The sequence below is a fragment of the Pleurodeles waltl genome, chromosome 3_2, assembly GCF_031143425.1.
Source record: "Pleurodeles waltl isolate 20211129_DDA chromosome 3_2, aPleWal1.hap1.20221129, whole genome shotgun sequence".
NCBI classification, from domain to species: domain Eukaryota; kingdom Metazoa; phylum Chordata; class Amphibia; order Caudata; family Salamandridae; genus Pleurodeles; species Pleurodeles waltl.
In genome coordinates, this window is record NC_090441.1 from 196,405,696 (window position 1) to 196,430,320 (window position 24,625).

A 24,625-nucleotide genomic window follows, 5' to 3' on the forward strand; every position below is an offset into this window, starting at 1 on the left:
CACGTATCAGACCTTTTTGTTGCACGTTGTCCATTAGCTGATATGTTCTTTAAACAAACAGAATGCAGAAGTCTCACTTTTCCTGGAAGGCGTGGGAAGTTCAAAACACGTGAAACATTCTGATCTCTAAAATTAATAGAGATGTTCCCATTGTGTTGTAACCCGAAAAAACACAAGGCTGACAAACAACAGAGAAAGGCATTGGGACAAAGTGAGAAAAGAAGGCTTGGCAAAATAAATCAAAAAGTTAACTATAGACAATAAAACTTTCCAATGTTGTTTGTCCTGCTGAGCACTTTTCCACCTCTCATTAATGAGACGGCGCGCCTGCACTTACGGAGCAGCAGAGCACGCCCATCACAGCAGCTATGATCGAGCACAAGTGGTCTTTTCTGGCTTGGGAGGAGGCAAGAGCTACAGACCTGAAGCACCGGCAGCGTAACACAAGCAGTCCCTTAAAGGAACAGATAAAGAACCGAAGCATAAAGATACAGTACTTGGTCCTGGTTCTGTGGGAGGAGGAAACAAAAGCCAAATAGAAGGGAAAAAGAGGAAGGACTGACCACTAGCAAGCAAGGATTTTTAAAGCACCCTGAAGCAAACAAATGAAAGGCTGTGTGTGGGCTTTAAACCCACACTGAAGCAAACAAATGAAAAGTCTCAAAAGCTCAACCTAAAAATGATGGTTCTTCCTAGGTGTCTCTATGTGTTGCAAAATACACAATGCAAGGGGCATGTTCAAGTAGTTAGATAGCCTGCTAATCTCTCCTATATGAGCTGCTAAAAGGAACAGTGTAGGAGTCAGTGTCCTTAAGCTGGATATGTAGGATAGGGGGCTGGGACTCCCAGACATGCAAACGTATTACCTGGCAGCACAACTCCAGCATGCAGCAAGTTGATACTCCGAGAGTGACAACTGGGAGGGGCATCTATTGGCAAGTGCCCCGCTTGTGGAACAATTGCTAAAGTGACTGATGACGGGTTCACAGCTAGACAAGTGCAGCCCCTATGTGGTCTGGCAGGAAGCTCAGGCATGGGACAGGGCAATCAATTAAATGATGGTGGCTGAGATGTTTCATACACATCAGTAAGAGCATGACTATGGTGGCATGGAGGGAAGGGGGTGCAACATACACAGAGATATGTATCTTAGGGGAAATGTCCTAAACAATGTGCTGTGAACAATGCAGACATTTCCCATGCAAGCGTATCCACGCTTGCCAGAACAACGATCTGCCTTTTTCTGTACCTTAACCGCACATGTTCTGAACTACACATATGTGTGCTTAAGGCACAGAAAAAGGCAGAGTGGTTTGGAAGAGGACGCGGTGAGGTAAGTGGGGCTGGGACAGAGTTGGGGGTAGTGTTTAGGGGTGGGAGTGGATTAGGGGCTTGGGGAGGGTGGGAGATGCAGATGCAGAACAGCAGTACAGACTAACACTACTTGGACTAGTCTTGCCAAAAGGTAGAGTGGTATTTGATGGCTGTCCCCCATAAGTCGCACGCTACACCTGTTGACTAGAGATGCTGCCTAATGAACTTTAGCGGAGGAAAGGTGAATGTGAGAGGTGAGGAGCAATGATGACAAGCTGGACGAGGACTGTCAGCTATGGACCGAAATGCCACATGAACTGCCCACGCCAGCAGATGACCAGATATCATCTGCACACCCAAAACCACATCTGCAGATAATACAAGAGGTGCACCTGGATAGCCTGGTGAGGATCCTGGGAAAGATATGTTTCAATAGGTAACCTCGGACTTGTATGGACCACCTGGACCCCACTCTCCCAAATGTCAATGTGAACCACATACTATTGTAATTGTATCTGTCAGGAAAACAAGTAAGCCAAATTTCCATCTACATGCTACTTATCCATTGTATTAAAAACATAAAAATAAGCATTTAAAAATATTCTGAGTGGGCCTGTTTTTAATAATATCAATATTGTTCTCCTTTGAAGTAAGGAGGACTCGAAGTACTGAAGTCTTATGATGAGGAGGCTGAAACTGCTGATAAATTTACCTTTTACATGTGAAGTGACTGAGATTCTTGAAGAGACCCTTTGAATGCACTGCAGCTTTTATCTATTCTATTAAAGGTGTTCACACAGTGGCATGAGCCTTCTGGTGGAAAACTTCAGCACAACCAACACTCCCACTGCTTGCACCACTCCTAAAGCTTGCATATTCACTAACTCATTTCTCACACACGTACTCTATGAGCAGATAGATATGCTCACCTTGAACCATGCGTGCTCCAGAGTTTCTTCTGTACTTGGCCGTCTGTGACGCAACAAAAAAGACAGTGTTTGTGGGTTTTGTACCAAAGCCGGCTTTAACATCCACTTAAAACATATTCAGACTCTCAAACTTCAAAGGACACCCAGTGCTGCTAAAGGTAGTTCATGAGCCCGGCCAATCTCCTTTTACTGACACCGTCCAGCAAAGACTAAGCTGAGACTGCGTGTGACAGGCATCAATTGCATATACCTACCCTAAAGCACAAAGCTGCATCCGCTCCACGTAGTGAGTAAAACATTTGCTAATTACTGAAGGATGCATCATATTACCTAATGTTGGACTCATTTCAAGATAGGCTTAAGTTAAGGAAGGACTGAAACTGGGATTAGGTCTGTGATCACATTTGTGGTTCGATTTGTGGTTAGGATTATCAATAGTTAATAGACTTTCTGAAATATTTTTATGTGACATTTTGTTGCTTAAACTTTTAAATCACAATTATAATGCTATGGATGAAATGTGACATATGCATTTCTGGAGATCCAACACTCTACATGACTGTGATTGAATTTGCATATGACTGTTATGTTGTTCCAACAGGCTTTGGGTCCTGTTGACCATGTAATTGTCTGTATGGTAACAAGACTACCTGCAGACTTCATTCTTTCCCTCTGAGGTGGGGTCAACCTATTGCTTGACAACTCGCAAGTGCAAATTCAATTGTATAGAGCACAGTGGTAGGTTTCTTGGTTGGTATGGCTTATGGATCTGGAAGATGGCTGGCTCCTGTCCAAGAGAACAGCCCAATTACCTCGCATTTAGAAGACACCTTAGAAATGAAAGTAATGGAGACACATCAAGGGGCATATTTAAGAGCCCCTAGTGCTACTGGAGCACAACTTTTCGTGACCCTCCGGTGGACCAAATACCCTGTGCCGTATTTACAAGGTGTTGTTAAGCCACTTTTTGTGGATTAACGCCACCTTGTAAATACTGCCCCTTCACACGCAGCCCTTTGCGTGGAAGGGGCGTGCAATGGATGTTGCTGTGGGCATGCCGCAGCAACACCCATTGCATTTTGACCTTGCCTCAGATTTATGAGTTTTCGTAAACCTGAGGCAGCGCCAAAATCTAACGCTACCCTATGGGTGGCGTTAGCAAGGCGCCACAGTATGAATACTTTTTTTGCTTTTTCTATGTGTGCTGCAATCTGCAGCATGCATAGAAAGAACAAAATGCCAGAAATAATTGTTTATGTGGCGGAAGGTGTCCCTTCCTGCACTTAAACAATCATTTCAAAATTACGCTTCGGCACATCTGTACGTGCTGCATTCTGCAGTGTCAAATCACCATTAGTGATTGTTTATGTGTAGGAAGAGATACCTTCCCGCACATAAACAATCAAACCCCTCAATGCAGACATACTTGTACGATGGTGCAAGGATGCCTGAATTGGCGCTATGCAGCTCAATTTAGCGCCAGCGCAGGGGTAGACGCAGGGGTGCACCGTATTCTATTAAATATGACACATCCCTGCATTTCTAAAGCGTGGCGCTGTCAATTTTGGCACAGCACCGCGCTGCGCCACTTTTTAGTAAACTGTAAACTTCATACTTGTATAGCGCACTACTCACCTGTTAGGGTCTCAAGGCACTGTACGCATACCACTGTGGAACCCCTCCTGGCTTTTCCCTATGTGGTGCCCACTCTTGGGCAACCTCCAAGGTGAAGCCAGGCATCCCAGCGTTGTTGGGGCTGTTGTGGAGATTAAGCAAGCTACTGCCCAGAGTTACAGATTGGGACCCATGAATTAGATTAGGCACCGATGCAAGAATTATCAGGTCCAAGGAAATTGAGTCCAAGACCCACCAAGGCGGGAATTGAACGCTGGTCCCGGGCCAGATTTCTGCATCAGGGTCTGCCGCTCTAACCATTGAGCCACACTTCTCCACTTAGTAAATCTGGTCCTAAGTTCTGTTACTGTGAGGCAATTTGAAGACAATGGGCCCTGGTATTACCACCACACTGAGCAGTGACGTCCTTTGTATACAAGTATGATTGTATGCAGACTTACAGCATACATCTCTTTCACAAACCCTTTTTTGGAAAGGTTTGGACCTTCAGAACTACTCATTCCTCTGGAATATGATTCCATACAAAGTTGCCTCGTGGAGTATGTGATTCTAAAAACAATGGTCAAAGTTGGCTCTGTCAGACTTACGCACAAAGTACATTACCGATGGATCAATTAATTTATTTATTTGTAAAGCAAGTTATTACCACGAAAAGGGATGTCCCAGCATTAGCAATGGTGGTGAAAAGACCTAGATGTGTTGCATTACTTTGGTGAACATCTGAGGAGCCCTGGTGTGGACCACCGTGAACCACAGGTAATGTCTTTGGGCAGGCAAGATGGAGATGGGAAAATATGTGTCCTTCTTGTTCAACACCACCATCCAGTCTCCTGAATTTAGGGCAGACAGAGCTTGGGCGAGGGTGAGCTTTTTGAATTTGTCCTTCTTGAGGTAGAAACTGAGAAGGCGCAACTCGAGTACAGGGCGAAAGCCTCTGTCCTCCTTGGGCAACAGAAAGTAGCGGGAATAGCAACCACGACCTACTTCTGATGCCATTACCATCGCTATAGCTCCATAGCCAAGATAGCTGACACTTCACAGTGGAGTAATGAAAGATGGTCCTTCATCAACCGGTTGTAAGTGAATAGCATAGGTGGAGGAATAGCCACAAAGGGGACAAAGTAGCTTCTTTATACAATTTGTAGTACCCAATGGTTTGATGTTATTGACCTCCAGTGGAGTAGGTGATGGTGTATCCTAGCCTCCACTGGATGCTCGTGATTGAGAAGGACAATTTAAAGGGGATTGGAGGCTGCCACCGCCAGGAGAGTGGTGTACTGGCCTGACCTTTGGCTCCCTGTCCCACGTGATCTGTGGGAACAGACCTCTCGGCCACGAAAGGGCATGGAAGCTTGCTGGTCATGGAGGCTACAAGGATATTGACATGGTTGGAAACCATTTCGTGGCCACAATAGGGGTGAAAAGCAGACTCGGGTGACAGAGGGTCATGGAGAGACCTAAAGACTGTGCCAAAGCCCTGAAATCCTTAAGGTGCACTAGCACTGAGTCTGCCTTCTCTCTGAATTGACAGAAGCCATTTAAGGGCATGTCCATAAGCGAGGCTTGGACATCCCCAGAAAAAACACTAGTCCTCAGCCACGTGTGGCGCTGGAGGACCACCGATGTAGAAATAGCTCTGCCCAGCAAGTTGGTTGTAACCAGACCACAATGGATGGTGAGTTTTGCTTCATCCCGCCCGTCAGCAATAGCCTGAGAGAGTATGGTTCAGGCCTCCTCTGAGATCATAGATAGCACTTTCGCAACCAAGACCCAAATCGTATGGGAGTAACGGCCCAAGAGGCATGGAGTGTTCACTGATCTCAGTGCTAGGCTGACGGAAGAGAAGGAATGGTTTCTAACGTTCCAAGTTCTCTCTTTGGGGAATCTCCATTGAAGTCATAGGCACTGAAAAGTCCCATCCACATGTGAGGATCCAGGAGCACTTTTTAATAGTATAACTTTTTAAGTGTAGATATTCACATTTCTTCTGGAAGGCCTGCAGAGTCATTTAAGAAAGAGAAAATTATGCAGCCTATAGGAACAGGATACAATGGTCCAATTCTACATATTGTACTTAAAAAAGGGCCAAGAAAATTATATTTGTGTATAATTTAGCACTAATGTTTTGTAAAAACAGCATACATCTCTTTCACAAACCCTTTTTTGAAAAAGTAAAGAACTGAAGGATAGCAGGACAGTGTAGCTTCATAGGCTGTCATTATGTGTAGTCTGTGCCTTTAACAACCCAGGGACCACCAGAATCCATCCAATCATGCCCAGCAGGTGGCAGTTGCTCCAGTTCTTTTTGACGTGATTCGTGAGAGATAATGTTGTCTCTAGTTGACAGAAGTATGAACCCTGTCCAAGTAGGGACCACAGTCCTAGCCAGTGTAAGTCATAACACAATCCAAATTATCCTGTGTTCACCCTCGGGTACGTTGGCACAGAGCAGGCAGGCTTAACTTAGAAGGCTTCTGTAAGTATTTGAGCAATAGCTCATACAGTAACACAATGAAAACACCACAAAAAGTGCTCGACACCAGTTTAGGAAAATAGATCATATTTATCTGAATTAAATAAGACAAGAATCCAACATACACAAGTCAAGATATCACTTTTTGTAGCTTTAAATTAGTCTTAATCCACAAGAATCAGTAGTTGTATCTTTTTAACACACAGTAACTGGGATGCATCAAAAATAACGCCGCAGAGGAGGAGCTGCATTGGAAAATAAAGCGATGCATCGCTTCTTCCAGTGTGGCAAAGGAGATCTGTTTATTATTTCCATGCAGCAAGGTGATGCGTCGATTTCCAGGAGTGCAGCCTTGGTTCCTCAATGCGATGAGGGGATATTTTGACAACCAGAGACGGTGCATTGAAAATCTAAAATGCGCTGGTAGAAAGAAGCAGACGCTGAGTCGATCTGGCAGGCGATGCTGTGATTTTCCAGCAATGAGACAGGTGCTGCATCGATTTTGCAGGTGATGTATAAGTTACTTACCTTTGGTAAAGATATATCTGGTAGAGACATATTCTAGTTGCAGATTCCTTACCTTTGAATTTCCCCAGGTGTCAGACTGGATCCAGAGAAATTTTCTTCGAGCAGTACGTCGGTCGATTCCGCGGGCGTTGCTGGCGTTGAGGTCGCCGTGATGGTGCTGCGGGCATAAATAGGCGTCACCCCGGTGCGCTGATGTCAGTTTCTTTTCAAGACTTTCCACGCCAGTAGCATGGAGCCTTGAAGAACACTGAGGATGGTGCAACAAAACTAGGGCCCTTAGAGGGAGGTACCTGTCCCTAGAAATCAGTTCGCAGTGCAGTAAGGAATCTGCAACTAGAATATGTCTATACCAGATATCTCGTTACAGAAGGTAAGTAATTTGTACATCTAATAGAGACGTTTAGTTGCAGATTCCTTACCTTTGAATAGATACCCGAGCAATACCATCCCCGGTGGTGGGCTGCGAACTAAGATCACGCCAAAAAATCCTGCAGGACCAAACAGCTAAAATAGCCGTCCCTGCGGACCTGACTGTCCAGGCAGTAGTGCTTGGTGAACGTATGTAAGAACGCCCACGTTGTGGCCAGACAGATATCCAGGACTGGAACTCTGCATGCTAACGCTGTGGTAGCAGCAGTTGCTCTAGTAGAATGAGCACATAAACCTTCAGGGGGTTGCTTTTTGCCAAAGTGCAGCACATCTTGTTGCAGAGGACTACCCATCGTCAGATGGTCCTCTTTTGCACCGCCTTCACTTTCTTGGCATCCACATATCCCACAAAGAGTTGATCGTCCACCCGGCAATCTTTGGTACGATCTAGATAGAATGCCAATGCTCTTTTTGGATCCACACGGTGGAGTCTCTCCTCCTCATGAGAGGAATATGGGGGGGTGTAAAAAGTAGGCAAGGTGATCGAATGGCCTAGGTGAAAAGGCGTTACCACTTTGGGAAGAAAGGAAGCCCTGGTACAGAGCACCACTTTGTCAGGATGCACTGCTAGGAATGGTGGCTTTGAAGAAAGAGCCTGAAGCTCACTTACTCTGCGAACAGAGGTGATGCAAATCAAGAAAGATGTTTTAAGGGTTAAGAGCCGTGAAGGACAGTTGCGGAGTGGCTTGAAAGGGGCGCACATGAGGTATGTGAGGACCAAGTTCAAATCCCACTGGGGCATGATGAACGGGACGGGAGGAAACATATGAGTGATGCCTTTAAGAAACCACCCAACAATGAGAGATTTGAAAAGAGAAGGTTGGTCTAGTAGTCTTAAGAAGGCAGAGTTGGCATACAAATATCCCCTGAAGGGGCCCAGAGTAGGACCCTGCTGGGCAAGAGGGAGAATAAAGAGGAGAACCTCTGAGAGAGGTGCAGAGAGGGGATCAACAGATTTGTTGAGACACCATGCCACAAATTTCTTCCAACGACAGGCGTATACCGTTTTGATGGAGGGACGCCTGGCTGCCAAGATGACATTACAGACTTCGGGTGGAAGGTCAAAAGCCGTCAACTGTCGCCGCTCAATCTCCACACATGGAGGCGGAGACTGGACAGGTCAGGGTGGATAACTGTCCCCTGCTGCTGCGACAGAAGATCCTCCCGAAGGGGCAGTCTGATCGGAAGATCGATGGCCATGCTCAAGAGCTCGGAATACTAGACTCTTTGTGCCCAGTACGGAGCTACCAAGATTACTTGGGCCCAGTAGCCTGGTCTTCTTCAGAACTCTGGGCAGAAGTGGTATTGGTGGGAAGGCGTACAGGAGGCCTGAGTTCCACTCGTGATGAAAAGCGTCGCCAAGTGAGTGCTGCCTGTGAAACTACAACGCACAAAACTGCTCAAATTGCGCGTTCTCTAAGGAGGTGAACAGGTCTAATCAAGGCTGTCCCCACTACTGAAAGAGACCATGCCCACCGCCGGGAGGAGACGCCAATCGTGATTGACTACGCATCAACGTCTGAGTTTGTCTGCTCTGGCGTTCAGAGAGCCCACCAGATGTTGAACCACCAGGGAAATGCCCTGGTGTTCCAGCCATGTGCAGAAGCGAGGAGCCTCTTGACAAAGGATCCATGACTGCCCTGGTGTTCCAGCCATGTTCAGAAGCGAAGAGCCTCTTGACAAAGGATCCATGACTCCACTACGCCCTGTTTGTTGCAATGCCATGTCGCGGTGGTGTTGTTGGTGAACACCTGCACCACTTTTCCTTTGAGAGAGGGAAGGAATGCTTTCAATGCGAGTCGGACCGCCCGGAGCTCCAAAAGGTTGATGTGGAGCCTGTACTCCTCTGCCTCTCCCATGTGGCCGCCCCATCCCAGGAGTGATGCATCTCTCACTACTGTGAGATCTGGTTGGCGAAAGGAGAGGGATCTGCCACTGACCCAATCTGGATTCGATAACCACCACTGCCTGTATATGACTGCAACATCATCACGGTGACCATGACACCAACGATGCCCGCAGAGTAGACCGACGCCATCTAATGGCGGACAGGGGCACTGCTCGAAGAAAAATTCTCCGGATCCAGTCTGACGCCTGGGGAAATTCAAAGGTAAGGAATCTGCAACTAGAAGTCTCTATCAGATACGTTGATTTTTGCAGGCGTCTTTGATTACCCTGAGACTTCAGAACAGGAGGCAAGCTCAGTCCAAGCCTTTGGAGAGCACTTTTTGGGGAAGGTAGAGTGTTTCCAGCAGAGTCAGGGGCCAGCAGGCCACAGGCCCAGTATATGTACACCCAAAGATACATTTGAAGTCAAAGAAACTTCAAAGAGTGGTTTTAAAGTGTACAAATTCCTCTTTCAACCCAGCCCTGTCCACCAGGAGGTCTGTGGGGGGCGATCAGTACTTTGTATGATGTCAGGCTACTAGCCTTTGAAGTGTGAGAGCCTCTCCACCCTTACTGCCGCCCAGGAAGAGCCATCAGAATGCAGATGCAGCTGGGTGTCTCTGTGTTTATGGCTGTCTGGGAGGACTGCACAAGCGGAGTTGTCAACCAGCACAGACATAGATGGAGACAGGCTGTAAGTCACAGAGAGCAGTAAGGGCAGAGAAATGTCTACTTTCTAAAAGTGGCATTTATAAACTACTAATGTAAAAGCCAAATTCACCAGTAAGCAGCATTTCGCACTACCATTCCAACCATGCCAAATATGACAAGGTGACTCCTCTCAGATAAGAAATTACCACTTAAGAGTATATAAGGGAATTTCCAATGCTGGCCTATGAGAGGAGCAGGCTTCACAGTAGTGAAATACGACTTAGAGAGTTTTTCATTACCAGGACAAGTAAAACTTAAAAGTACATCTTTTACTTACATAGCACCCTGCCCTATGGGTTACCTATGGTGTACGTTAGGGGTGACTTGTAATAAAAGGGGGCTTTAAGGCTTGGCAAGTAGTTTTAAATGCCAAGTCGAAGTGGCAGTGAAACTGCAAACACAGGCCTGCAATGGCAGACCTGAGACATGGTAAAGGGGTGGCACAATCAGTACTGCAGGCCCACTAATAGTATTTAATTTACAGGCCATAGGCACATGTAGTGCACTTTGCTAGAGACTTAGAGGTAAATTGAATATGCCAATGGCGTGTGAGCCAATGTTACTATGTTTAGGGGAGAAAGCACAAGCACTTTAGCACTGGTTCGCAGTGGTAAATTACGCAGAGTCCAAAAACTGGCAAAAACAAGATCAGAAAAATGGGGAGAACCAGGCAAAAAGTTGGGGGAAGACCACCCCAAGGCTGTCAGGTCTAATAGATAGGTAGGTACCATAATGGCTTTTGTATTCTTCACCCAGGAGGTGGGAGGGTTGCTTATGGCTTCAATGGAGATTCCCCTATGACAGAACTGGGATTACAGATAAGAAACTGTCCCTTCTCTCTTAGGGGATTTCCACTGATAGTCCTAAGCAGTTAATGGAGTAGACATACCATAACCATCAAGACCTTTGCAAAAGACATAGATTTGAGTAATCTAGCCAATTAAGCAAATACATTTCTGAGGGAATCCTGTCCTACTTGAGCATCAGCTCTGGCAACTGAGTCCAAGCAGTAGTGGTTGGTGAACATGTCAACAGCCCTCCATGTAGCTGCCTTGCAAATTTCAGCTATAGGGACATTTCTCTTTAGCACGGCAGTAGCCACTTTGCCCTTAGCAGAATGTGTCTTTGGTCTAGCTGATAAGGGCTTGTTGGCTTTTTGATAGCAGAACAGAATGCAGTACACTATGAATAGGGAATTGGATTATTTGGAAGTGGCTAAACCATAGGCCATAATTGATAAACAATTGTTTCGATATGTGTATGTCACAAGTTTTATCTAGATAAAACTTTAAGACCCCCCCTTATATTTAGTTAATGAAGGGATCTTTCGGCCGGGGTCGAAAGATGCAGAAAGAATGTTGGTAATGAAACTGTCTGATTGACATGCAAATCCAAAATACCCTTTGGGAAGAATTTTGGGTGAGTCCTCATGACAACATTACTAGAGTGATAGACTAAGTATGGTTCAGCAGGACATAATGATTGGATCTCACTAACCATATGAGCTGATGTGATTGCTACAAGGAAAGCGTTTTTCCAAGAGAGATGTTGCAGAGATGACTTGTGAATGAGTTTGAAAGGGTCCTGTATCAGTCATGAAAGGACTATGTTCAGCTGCCAGGGAGGGAAGGACACCTAATCGAAGGGAAAACCTCCTTCAACCCTTCTAGAAAATCCTTGATCACAGGGATTTTGAAAAAAAGAGGTTTGTGAAATACATTTTTTGTAGGCAGCAAGGGCTGCCAAGTGAACTTTTATGGAAGAGAATTGTAAGCCAGATTTTGCCAAATGTACTAAATATGGAAGAATAACATCTTCCTGAAAAGATGTAGGTTCTACATTCTTGGGAGGAACACCAAATGCAAAATCTCTTTCACTTGAAGGCATTTGGAGGACAGGGAGGCTTGTGGTAGATTCAAATGTCAGTACTGCACTAGCTTAGGAGCAATGCAACCAAATGTAAGGAGGTGAGATTGGGGTGAACCATATGGCCTCCAAATTTCATTAGCAAGTTCAGTCTACATGGCAGCTTGAGATGTGGATGCTCTGACTTGTAAAGCAGGTTCCGTAAACCACCACTGACATGGCTGCAGGAAGGTAGCACCTTTCTGACGTAGTTACTCCCACTTTTCGCCTGGTGTCAGTGTGTTTAGACTGTGGTACACTGGAATCCTGCTAATCAGGGCCCCAGTGTCAGTGTTCTCTCCCCTAAATGTAGTTGGTAGGTAACTTTTACACCCCACAATTGGCATACTGGTGCACCCATGTAAGTCCCTAGTATATGGTACTTAGATACGTAGGGCATTGGTACAACAGGGGTCCCTCATGGGCTGCAGCATTTATTGTGCCACACATGGGGATCCATGAAAACTGTGACGACAGGCCTGCCTTTGCAGCCTGTGTGAAATGGTGCATGCACTTTTCACTCCAGATATCAGGTTTACCTTATATCATGGTCACTGCACACTGACCCTATAAGTCACCCCTAAGGAAGGCTCTTCAGCCCAAGGGCAGGGTGCTTGGTTCTTAGTGTGAGGGCACCCCTGCATGAGCAGATGTGCACCTACAAACCCCAGACTCCATTCCTTCATTACCTATATAGGAGATGTGTGACCACCTCTCCCTCAGAAATAGGTGTCCTTGGGGTGGGGTAGGGGTGCCTCTGAGTGCCACCAGACTGCTTTGAAGGGAACATTTGGTGCCCTCCATGCATAAACTTGTTTACTTCAGTACAGGAGCCCCCAGCTGCCGGTCTGGCGCAAAACCACACAAAGGACAGGGGAGTGACCACCTTCCTTTCCAGCTCCTCCCCTAAGGAGGTGCATAGGGCTCTGTCAGGTGGCCACTTGATTCTGCCATCTTGGAAATAAGATGAGCAGAGGCCCCTTGGGAGCATCTGACCTGTTAGTCTGGCTGGGTGATGTCCCTCACCCCTGATAGGTGGGTCCTGGCAGAAAGTGTCCAACCCCGTTCCTGGGTTACTTAACGGCTCCCCTGAGGGTGCGACCCTGAATTTGTCTGCAAGACTTCAAGATACACCTGAAAGTCTCCTCTGCAAAAACACTTCCTGGACACACAAACAACTGCTGTTTGTGACTGAGAGCCAGACTGTAACCAGTAGGAGGGCTCCTATTGCAACTTTGTTTCCAAGTTCTGTAAGACTTCTGCAACCCGTGGCCCAAGGCTCTACAACACAGGTGGTGGTTATGTGGCTCTCCAGAGGTCTGACCTATCTTCTTTGCATCTGAGAAGTCTGTGGTCCCTCGTTGGAGCTGCTTGGCTGGAACCCCTGGGTACCACGTCTGTTTGTCTTTGCCAAGACTTGTTCGCTTTTCAGTCTGAAGACCTCCTAGCTCCATGAAGCCCCAGCCTCCAGCACTCTCCAACTCCAAAAATGACATCCTCACTGCAAAATTCTGAAACGTGGGCTCCCCTCTTTGCTGGGCTGCAGAGGCCACCCTGCGACTCCCTGTGCCTGCTGCCACAGTGTCCACCTGGGGGCACCATAAATTCCTGCTGGCACTCCTGCCTACTAAGGGCTGTCCCTGACCTACCTGCAAAGGTTGGGTCACCTGGACCTTGCTGGTCCCCACAAATCCCGCAAACTCCTTGCAATGCTTCCCTGGATTTGCCAAGCTTTGTTGGTGGCCCTGACCTCTCTGCAATCCGATGACCGGCACGGGACAGCTTCTGGACGAGTCCTAGGACCTTTCTACATCGCCTGGACTCCACAGCTGCACTTCTTCAACCACCGTCCAACAGGAAACCATTACCAAGAAGGGTGGGCATTGCACTCCTGCACCACCTGGTCACCTCCAGGTGGTCTGGACTCTGTCCCCTCTCTCCCCAGGTCCTATTCTTCCAGAATCTGTGACTGGGTTCCAATGACCTTGTCCACAGGTCACAACAGCAGCTGGACAACCGAGGTCCCCACTGACTTCAACGGGAGGTTCCAACAAAAATTCACCCCAATGAAACTGGGCTGCATGGTGTAGGTACTTCACTGTTCTGGGTATCCAGGGGTGGGGGTCCTATCCAACTTCCCTTGTCCCATTGGGTGTCCTCAGGGTCCTCTGGCAAGGGTCATAAAACTCCAAAACTCCAACCTCAATTTTCCCTCATTTTCCTATGGACACCCGGAGATACACATCTGCACAGGGGCGCCTGATGAATCCGACTTACTTACCTTGGGAGTTCCTGTGTTTCCCCAGTCCTAAGGGTCCTGGGGTGGTAGTTTGGGTTGGGAGTGATTCTAGTATTTCATTTACTTAGTATATGGTTGAGCCCCGCATAGGGGCGCATGTTATTATATACCTGTACACACCCCTTTCTAAGTACATTTTTGTGTGATCATATCTCCGGTTAGGAGATATACCAAAGTTAGTTCTAGTGTGTGTGTTACAATAAATAGAGAATATTTTTCTAACACCGGTGTAGTTCTTTCCTGTGTGTATCTCACTGACTGACTTATATGGTAGTTGAACCTGCTTTACACCCTCCTGGATAAGCGTTAGCTGCTCTCTACAGCTATCCCTCTGAGACCTCTAGTTATCTAGAACATCCTGCACTATCACTAACGGTTGCCTGGACTCAGTACAGTGCGCCTCTCCAGTGGGACAGTTTGATGAGGACTGACGTGTCAGGAGAATTGGCAGAAAAGCATAGAGAAATTTGCTGGACCAGTCGATCCATAGGGCATTCCCCAGTGTCCCTGGTTGGAAGTTTTAGCATTTTTTGTTTTCTGCGGTGGCGAACAAGTAAATTTTTGGAGCACACCACAGTTTGAAGATATTCTGTACGACGTTGTGCAAAGACCCATTTGTGATTTTCTTTCAGAACACTACAGAGAGTGCATGCTTGAGCATTTTGTACACCTGGAAAGTGGGTTGTCGTGATCTTCAGGCCCATGGCTATGAGCTATTTCCAGAAGGTATTGGCCTCGTGTGACAAGGGTCTGAACCTCGTTCTCCCATTCTTGTTGAGGCAGTACATGGTGGTTGTATTGTCCATCTGAACAAGCAGGAACTAGGTCTTGAATGATAGGTGAATAGCTTTCAGCGCCAGATGAACTGCCCGGAACTCAAGGTGATTGATGTGATATGTCATCTCTCTTGGAGACCATGTGCCCTGAATTTGGAGGTGATTTATGTGGGCTCCCCACCCTAGTAGTGATGCATCCATCACTATGGTCTGAGAGGGAACCTTTTGATGAAATGGCAACCCTTGAAATAGGTTGGCAGGAGAGCACCACCATTTTAGGGACTGCTTTTCATTAAGGAATTGGTTGATTCTGTCCTCCCCATTGCCCGTTAGTTGGTCTCACTGGTTCTCAAGACTTTCTTGGACAGGCCGCATGTGGAGGCAGGCATTCGGAGTCAGGAAGGTAAAGGCGGCCACTGAGCCAAGTCTCTACCAGATAATGCGTTACCGAAGGTAAGTAACTTTTTCACCTGATAGAGACTTCTAGCTGCAGATTACTTACCTTTGAATAGATACCCAAGCCATAACCTCCTGGCGGTGGGCTGCGGATACCACTTACAGTAGAAAGTCCTGCAGGACTGAACAGGTAAAGTACCCATCCCTTCGTTCCTGACTGACCAGGCACTAATGTTTCACAAACGTGTGCAAGGACACCCACGTTGCCGCCTGACAGATCTCCAGGACTGGATAGACAAAAATTACTTGGGTCAGGGCCTGGAGAATTTCGCTCAAAACCTGAGGAATCAAGAGTATAGGAGGAAATGTGAAGTGAAGCAGAACCCTTCAAGTTAACTGAAACGCACCCCCCCTAAGGCTCCTTGCAATGGATGCTGGAGAGCACAGAATGTAGGATAATGTGCAATCTCATGAGGAGCAAGAAGTTCCCCTGAGGCATGCCCCAAAGGCCACACAGATCTTTAACAGCCTCCACATATAGACATCACTCATCGTCTGCAAGATGCTGCCAACTCTGATGTTCAATGAGCTGGCTAGATGGTTTGCAACCAACCACAGGCCCTGTTGGTGAGCCCAAGTCTAGAGCATCACTGCTTCCTGACAGCCAAGATGAGACCGCAGTCCTCCCTGCTTGTTGATGTACCACATTGTGATTAAATTATGTTGCCCTGAATGCTAGCCTGATTTCCCTGATTCCAGCAGGTTTATGGGCAATCCCTGCTCTTCCTGTAGCCAGAGTCCTCTTACATTCAGCTCTTCCAGATGAAAAACCCCAATTTGTACACGTCTGTCACTACCATAGCCACTGCCGGTGCGGAATAAAAGGACATCTCTCAAGCCAGGTTCTCCTCCACAGCCCACCAACTCAAGTCCACTGCAGCACCTGAAGAGATAATGATGGAATTTGCCCAATCTACATGATGTTAGAACCACTGCTTTCAGAAGCACAACTGGTGGGCCCTCATGTGCCAGTGTGCATGTGAGACGAGGAGGATGCAAGAAGAACAATTCACTTAAATACGGTACTGCTCTTTCTAATGGATACTCTATATAACTGCAGATTCCTCACCCTGTGAACACCCTTAGGTGCTAGACTGGATCCAGAGATTTTTTTCAGCAATTCCCTTACGCACTGGTAGGTGGGTTGTACAGCTCTGTGTCAACTCCGCCCTGCTCAGAAAGTGATGTCAGAGTCACATATAATCGCCACCACTGAGAACTGAAGTCAGTTTCTTTCTGAACTTTCCCATGTTGTCGGACACAAAGCCATTGGCGGATCTGATTTAACAGGGTGCTGGGCTGTAGACTGGGACCTTTTTAAGATGAAGAGTCCATTCCACAGAACAGGGAGTTGGGAGGGTCAGTAAGGAATATATAAAGTATCCATCAGAAAGAGCATTACCAAAGTTAAGTAACTTCTGATGGATATTTCTAACCGAAGACTACTCACCTTGTTAATGAATACCAAGGCAGCACCTCTGAAGGTGATGGACCTGTGATATCGCTCAGACCAAAAAGGCCTGCAGGAATCAACAGGCAATGTGTCCTTTCCAATAAAACTAGCTATCCAGGTGGTAGTGCTTCATGTAAATGTGAACTGGTGCCCACATTATAGCCTGACACATTCAAAAGTGGTACTCCATATGCTAGCGCAGAAGTAACAGACTTGGCTCTAGTGGAAATAGTCCTAAATCCCTCTGGCTGTTTCTTCATCAATACATAACAGATGTTGATGCAGAGGACAATTCACCTTGACATTTTCTCCACTGCCTTAACATCCTTTGCTTCTGCAAACCCCATAGCAAGCTGAGTGTCTCTCTGATGGTTCTTGGTGTGATCGATGTAAAAGCTCTTCTGGGATCCAAATGATGGAGTCTTTCTCCTCTTTCGAGGGATGATGTGGAGCAAAGAAAGTTGGAACGAAGACAGATTGTCTGATATAGAAAAGCATCACAACCTTGGGCAGGTATGCCACCCTCGTCCATAACACAAGGCTGAATATTGCCACTGGACAGACATCGCATGAAACTCATTCCTGTGGCGAGCTGATGTTATCACTATGAGAAAGGCTGTTTTCAAACTCAAAAGGAACAAAGTAGAGCTGTACACTGGTTCGATTGGGGTGCGCATCAAGTATACACTGCGGCATCACAAATGGTTTGGGTGGAAATATGGACTAAATCTTTCTGAAAACAAACATCAGCAAGTGACCTCAACAACAATGGTTGATCCGGTAAATGTAAAAAGGCTAACAAAGCTGACAAATGTTCTTTACCAGTGGCCACAGCAAGTCCTTGCTGGACTAAATATAGCACTAATAGCAGCAAATGCAATAATTTGGATTGAAATGGTTCTATCCGATGAGTACACCAAGCCACAAACTTTTTTTAACATTGAGCCTAGATAGTTGTTGTGGATACCGCCTCACTGCCAAGATGACATCCTCTACCTTGGGGGGAAGGTTCAACAGCAATGAGCTGCTGTTGATCAATCTCAAACATGGAGGTCTAGTTTCTGCAGGCCCTCCCGAGGGCGACTCTCCCCTGCTGCTATGAAAGAAAACGCTCCCGAAGTGGACCATGTAACAGATGTTTATGCAGAAGTTCCTCGTACTACATTTTTTTTGCCCAAATTGGAGCCACTAAAATTACTTTGGGCTAGGTGTTCCTGACCTTTCTCAGAACTCTGGACAGGAGAGGTAGAGGCGGGAAGGCACACAGGAGCCCTGAGCTCCACTGTAGGGTGGAAGCATCTCAGAGAGAGACTTGGCTTGTGAACACCAATGTGCAAGAGCTATGATCCTATGCATTCTTGGCTGTGGTGAAAAGACTGAATCAGGATTCTCCCTATTGCTGGAAGATAGCCTGTGCGACATTGGGGTGCAACTGCAATTTGTCATCCGCTAAGCAGCACCAACTGAGTTGGCCTACCCTGGCATTCAAAGATCCTCCCAAGTAGTTGACTATCAGAGAAATGTTCTCACACCTCAGCCAGTTCCAGAGGCACAGAACCTTCTGGCACAGGATCCTGCTCCGCCCTGTTTGCTACAGTACCATATGGCAGTGGTGTTGTCAGTGAGAATGTGAACTAGCCTCTGCTTGATGAGGCAAGAGGAAGACCTTTAGTGCTCAACGAATCACCCACAACTACTGGAGGCTGATGTGGCGCCAGGTCTCAGTGGGAGCAAGGGTTCTCTGATGTCAATTTTAGATTGGGTAGAGAGAGCTCTGCTGCCGGTTCGACTGTGGTCGAGCAGCCTCCACTGCAGACCCTTAACAGTCTCCTCCAAAACCTGAATGGAATCCAACTAGTTCCCTTGGTGCTGAGCTCACTGAGGGTCTGATTCACAAAGATAAACTTAGACCATAGGTCTAAGTTTAGACCTGAAGTCTAACTTTAGCCTTCTGCCGGTTCGACTGTGGTCGAGCAGCCTCCACTGCAGACCCTTAACAGTCTCCTCCAAAACCTGAATGGAATCCAACAGGTTCCCTTGGTGCTGAGCTCACTGAGGGTCTGATTCACAAAGATAAACTTAGACCATAGGTCTAAGTTTAGACCTGAAGTCTAACATTAGCCCTGAAGAACAAGTTACTTACCTTCGCTAATGAATTATTTGGTAGAGACTCTATCAAGCTGCAGATTCCTTACCTTAGAATTCTTTGGCATCAGCTTCGAATCCGGAACTTTTCTGCTGAGCAGTACCATGTGCGCGCCGCCATGTGGCGTTATTCGGATCCGCATGCGTCCTCTGGCTCCGCCTGGTGTTGTCAGCCTCGTTGGAGCCATCTATGATGTCACAGTCTTCTATATAGGCACCAAACCCGGCGCACATATGTCAGTTGTTTGCCACAACTTCCCACGCCAGAAACGCAGAGTCATTGAAGAACCAACAAACATTTTCATTTTACGCTTGATTGTTTGAGGAAAAAGACATGCCTTTAAGAAAGGCAAAAATATAAAAACATGATGTATATATCTGCGGAGCGGGGAGGCTTGGGTGGGTGTAAGGAATCTGCAGCTAGATAGAGTCTCTACGGGATAATTTGTTACGGAAGTTAAGTAACTTGTTCATCTGATAGAGACTTCTAGCTGCAGATTCCTTACCTTAGAATAGGATATATTTCACACCAGGAAGTCCTGCAGGACCGAGCGGGCAAAATTAACCTCTCTCCTCACCTGACTTACCAGGCAGTAGTGTCTTGCAAACGTCTGCAAGGAAGCCCACGTTGCTGCTTTGCATATGTCAAGTACCGGCACACCACGAGCCAACGCAGTGGTAGCAGCTTTCCCTCTGGTAGAGTGTTCCCTCAAGCCCTCTAAGACTGCTTCTTAGCCAAAGCATAGCAAATCTTTATACAGAGAACGACCCAGCGCAAAATTGATCATTTCTGTACTGCCCAACCCTTCTTTGCACCAACGTACCCCACAAAGAGTTGGTTGTCCACCGGGAACTCTTTTGTGTGGTCAAGGTAGAACGATAACGCTCTCTTTGGGTCCAGCCCATGGAGACACTCCTCTTCCTTAGAGGGATGCGGTGGGGCAAAGAAGGTGGGCAAGGTGATGTTCTAACCCAGATAGAAAGGGGTCACCACCTTGGGGAGGAAAGAGGCACAAGTTCTGAGGACTACTTTATCAGGATATATCGTGAGATACGGCGGGTTTGATGATAAAGCCTGCAGCTCACTCACTCTCCTGGCAGAAGGCTGTTTTGATAGTGAGCAGCTGGAGAGGACAGTTATGTAATGGCTCAAAAGGAGCACACATTAGGAAAGTGAGTACTAGATTAAGATCCCATTGGGGCATCATAAAAGGCACAGGTGGAAACATATGCACAAGGCCTTTTAAAAATCTCTGTACAATGGGAGATTTGAACAAAGATGGTTGGTCGGGCAAGAGTAGAAACACTGATAAGGCAGCAAGATAGCCCTTGAGAGTCCCTAAGGAGGAACCCTGTTGGGCGAGTGATAGACTAAGCAAAAGGACATTAGATAGAGAAGAAGAAAGAGGATCAATAGACCTCTTTGTACAATATGAAACAAAACGTTTCCACCAGCAGGCGTAAATCGACTTAGTAGAGGGATGCCTGGCTGCCAGAATGACATCACAGACTTCAGAAGAGAGGTCATAAACCATCTACTGTCGCCTCTCAACCTCCTCGCATGAAGCCGCAAAGTTGACAGGTTCGGGTGGAGAACCTTCTCCTGCTGCTGTGACAGAAGATCCTCCCGAAGAGGCAACCTGATTGGAGGACTGATGCTCATTTTGAGAAGCTCTGTATACCAGGATTATTTGGGCCCGGATGTTCTTTATTTTCTTGAGAACTCTGGGCAGAAGTGGTATGGGCGGAAAGGCGTACAGGAGGCCTGAACTCCACTCACGATGAAAAGCGTTACCTAGCGATAGCCCCCTTGGAAACTCCAAAGTGAAAAACGGCTGACATTGCACGTTCTCTATGGAGGCGAACAGATCTAAGCAAGGCTCTTCCCACTGCTGAAAGAGTCCTTGCGCCACCTCCGGATGGAGATACCATTTGTGATCCGCTAAGCATTGTCGGCTGAGTTCGCCAACCCTGGCTTTCAGAGAACCTGCCAGGTGTTGAACCACCAGGGATATGCACTACTGTTCCAGCCATGTCCAGAGACGCAGAGCCTCTTGACAAAGGGTCCACGACCCCACAACGCCCTGCTTGTTGCAGTACCACATTGCGGTAGTGTTATCCATGAACACCCGCACTACCTTCCCTTTCACAACAGGAAGAAATGCTTTTAATGCTAGCCGGATCGCCTGAAGCTCCAACAAGTTGATATGGAGCCCGGATTCCGCCAGAGACCAGCGACCTCAGATCTCCACCTCACCCAGATGGCCGCCCCATCCCAGAAGTGACGCATCTGTCACTACTGTGAGATCTGGTTGGGAAAGGGAGAGGAGTCTGCCTTTGACCCAATCGCAGTTCACTAACCTCCACTGCAGATCCTTTGCAGTTCCCTCTGAGATCTGAACCACGTCAGTAAGATTTCCCTGATGCTGTGCCCATTGGAACTTCAGGTCCCACTGCATTGCCCTCATATGGCATGCTTGACCAACAGGATGCAGGAAGCCATGAGTCCCAACAGCCTGAGTCTGTGTCACCGAAATCCAGGATAGAGGACGAAACATCGGTATCATAACCTGAATATCCTGGTCTCCCTGCTTGGGAGGATAGGCCTGATACTGGACTGTGTCCTGAACTGGTCCAATGAAAGTGAGCTTCTGAGAAGGAGTCAGGTGTGACTTCGGCACATTTATAGTGAACCCGAGCAAATGAAGGAGGTTCGCCATTGTCTAGAGATGGGTGACGAGAGCCTGGGGCGTCGGAGCCTTTAACATCCAATCGGCTAGGTAGGGGAAGACTGAAATCCCTAACCTGCGCAGATGAGCTGCCACCACCGCCATCACTTTGGTGAACACCCCAGGGGCACTGGTGAGACCGAAGGGGAGCATGGTAAACTGAAAGTGCTCTTGGCCCACCTTGAACCGCAAGTAACGCCTGTGGGCGAGCAGGATGGGGATATGAAAATATGCATCCTGCAAGTGCAACGCTACCATCCAGTCTCCTTGGTCTAGGGAAGACAAGACCTGAGCAAAAGTGAGCATCTTGAATTTCTCCTTCTTGAGAAAGAGATTGAGGTCCCTTAAATCCAGGATAGGGCAAAGGCCCTTGTTCTTCTTGGGAATCAGAAAGTAGCGGGAATAACAACCACTGCCTACTTCTGACATCGGGACTCTTTCTACAGCTCCCTTGGCCAAGAGAGCCGTAACTTCTTTGCAGAGCAAAACCGAATGGTCCTTCACCAACCGTTCTTTTATCGGAGGGATAGCAGGAGGGAAAGACTGGAAGAGGAGGGAATAGCCCTTCCGTATGTTCTGCAAGACCCATCTGTCCGCTGTGATGGAATGCCAGTGAGGGAAATGAAATTGAATCCTCCCTCCAACTGGAAGGACATGGTCTTGCAGAACCACACTAGGAGGGGCGGAAGGGAAGGCATCACAGGAAGTGGAGGCTTGGACCACCTTGGGTAAGGAAACTAGGGTCGTTTGGAGCAGGTCTATGTGGGCGGCCGACTGTCCTATTCACAGGAGTCCCTGTGCTGGGTTTGGACCATGTTCCCAGAAGGACATCCGTTAGGGCCTCACTGAAGGGCAACATCGGGTCTGATGTAGTCACCCCCGGCTGAAGCACCTCTGTCAGGAGATTCGTCCTGACTGGCACCCTGGGCAAGTCTAGGTCCAAGACCTCAGCTGTCCTATGCACCACCATAGCATAAGAAGCTCCCTCCTCCGTAGCCACATTAGGAGGCGAAAGCATGCCAGTATCTGCAGATGTGTCCAGTCCACTGGTTTACCGGCCTAGATCCTCATACCAGTCCTGTTCTTGCTCCAACTCACACTCTAAAGGGTCCTCAGACCCTCCACTCCTCTCCTGTGCCTGGCTGTTCAAAATAAGGCTCAGGCAATGATTTGGGCCTAATCAGCACCATCGGTGTTAGTGTCGTACGACGTCGCTCCGGCCCCCGATCGTCCGGAATGAGGATGGGGCTACCACCAGTGGGTGCCGGTGGTGGAGGAAGCGTTGACGTCAGACCCAGCGCCGGAGGAGGTCGACTGTGTGGGACCCGTCTGGATCTGCTATTGGATCCTGGGGTCCCCAACGGCACCGAGGCCAAAGCCGCCAACGTTGAACCCGATGGCACCCCTGCTGACCCCGAGGGCCCGAAGACCCACCCGAGGGTGCAGCCCGCTCAGAAATAAGGCGCATGGTCTCGTAAAACTCTTTTATTTGAGTGGGGGTTGCACCTATCCCCGGAAAAGGGGGAATACGCGGAGTCAGCCCTGGTGACGGCTCCATGGAACCACGCTCAGAACATCGACGTTCCCTAGACGCCTCGTCGGCCGACGGGCATAGTGAAGTCGAAGTCCACTTGGACTTCTTCTTCTTCTTGTGCCTCTTTCCTGAATGATCGGATGACCTTGAATGCGAGGAAGAGGACTTGGGGCTCGGGTAGCGGTGCCACAACCTCCTACTGTGGGACCGTGACTTCCTCGGAGTCGTGCCGACCAAAGGCGGCTGTCGGGCCGCTAGAAGTTTGAGGGATCTCTCCCTAAAGGCATTCGGAGCCATGGCCCGACAGTGGGGACACGAAGTCGAGTCGTGATCCTTCTCCTAACATCAGAGACACACTCTGTGTGGATTTGTGACCAACATGGTGCAATGACATCCACCACATGGTTTGAATCCAGTCTTTCTAGAAGACATGTTCAAACAATCAAGCCGAAAAACCTTGACAACCATCGAAGAAAAAGGGTAGCTCTTTCTGGATCTGCGCTTAACTGGTGTGGAAGGAAAAGAACTGACATATGTGCGCCGGGGTGGTGCCTATATAGAGGACTGTGACGTCACAGATGGCTCCAACGACGCTGACGACACCACGCGGAGCTGGACGACGCATGCAGATCCGAACCACGCCACCCGACAGCGCATGTAGGGTACTGCTCAGCAAAAAAGTTCCGGATTCGAAGCTGATGCCAGGGAATTTTAAGAAAAGGAATATGCAGCTAGAAGTTTCTATCAGATAAGTTTAGACATGAAGAACAAGTTACTCACCTTTGGTAATGCATTATTTGGTAGAGACATTTTCTGTTTGCAGATTCCTTACCTTAGAATTTCAGTCTGGACCCGGAGATTTTTATCGAGCAGTACCCTGCATGCCGCCAGGTGGTGTCGGGCAGCTCTGGCTCTGTCACTGGCATCGCATGCACATGATATGACATCATAGGACCTATATAGGTGCTACCCCCGGTGCGCTGACATCAGTTACTTTTCACAACTTTCCATGCCAGAAGTGCAGAGCCATGAAGAACACTTGACCCTTCAGAACTAGGGACCTGAAAGGGAAGTCCCTGTCCATAGAAATCAGTTCGCAGAGCGGGGAGGATGAGTGGATTGGTAAATAATCTGAAACTAGAATATGTCTCCACCAGATGATGCGTTACTAAAGGTAAGTAACTTGTTCTTCTGATAGAGACCTCTAGTTGCAGATTCCTTATCTTAGAACAGATACCCAAGCAATGCCTTCCCCAGAGGGGGGTCTGCAAATCAAGATCACACTTGGAAGTCCTGCATGACTGAATGGGCAAAGTACCCATCCCTCTGGGCCTGACTGTCCAGGCAGTAGTGTTTAGTGAACATATGCAGGTATGCCCACGCTGCTGCCTGACAGATGTCCAGGACTGGAACTCCGCGTGC

General features: G+C 47.7%; 1 protein-coding gene across 2 annotated transcripts in view; it reads right to left on the reverse strand.

Moving 5' to 3' along the window:
- The window catches only part of SPEG (striated muscle enriched protein kinase), a 1,321,813-nt gene that overhangs the window by 274,078 nt on the left and 1,023,110 nt on the right, over window positions 1-24,625 (reverse strand). For both annotated transcript variants that reach the window (XM_069227158.1, XM_069227157.1), the window contains exon 28: window positions 2,244-2,286. In XM_069227158.1, coding sequence (XP_069083259.1) covers window positions 2,244-2,286 — 43 coding nt within the window. The remainder of the gene's footprint in view (window positions 1-2,243; window positions 2,287-24,625) is intronic.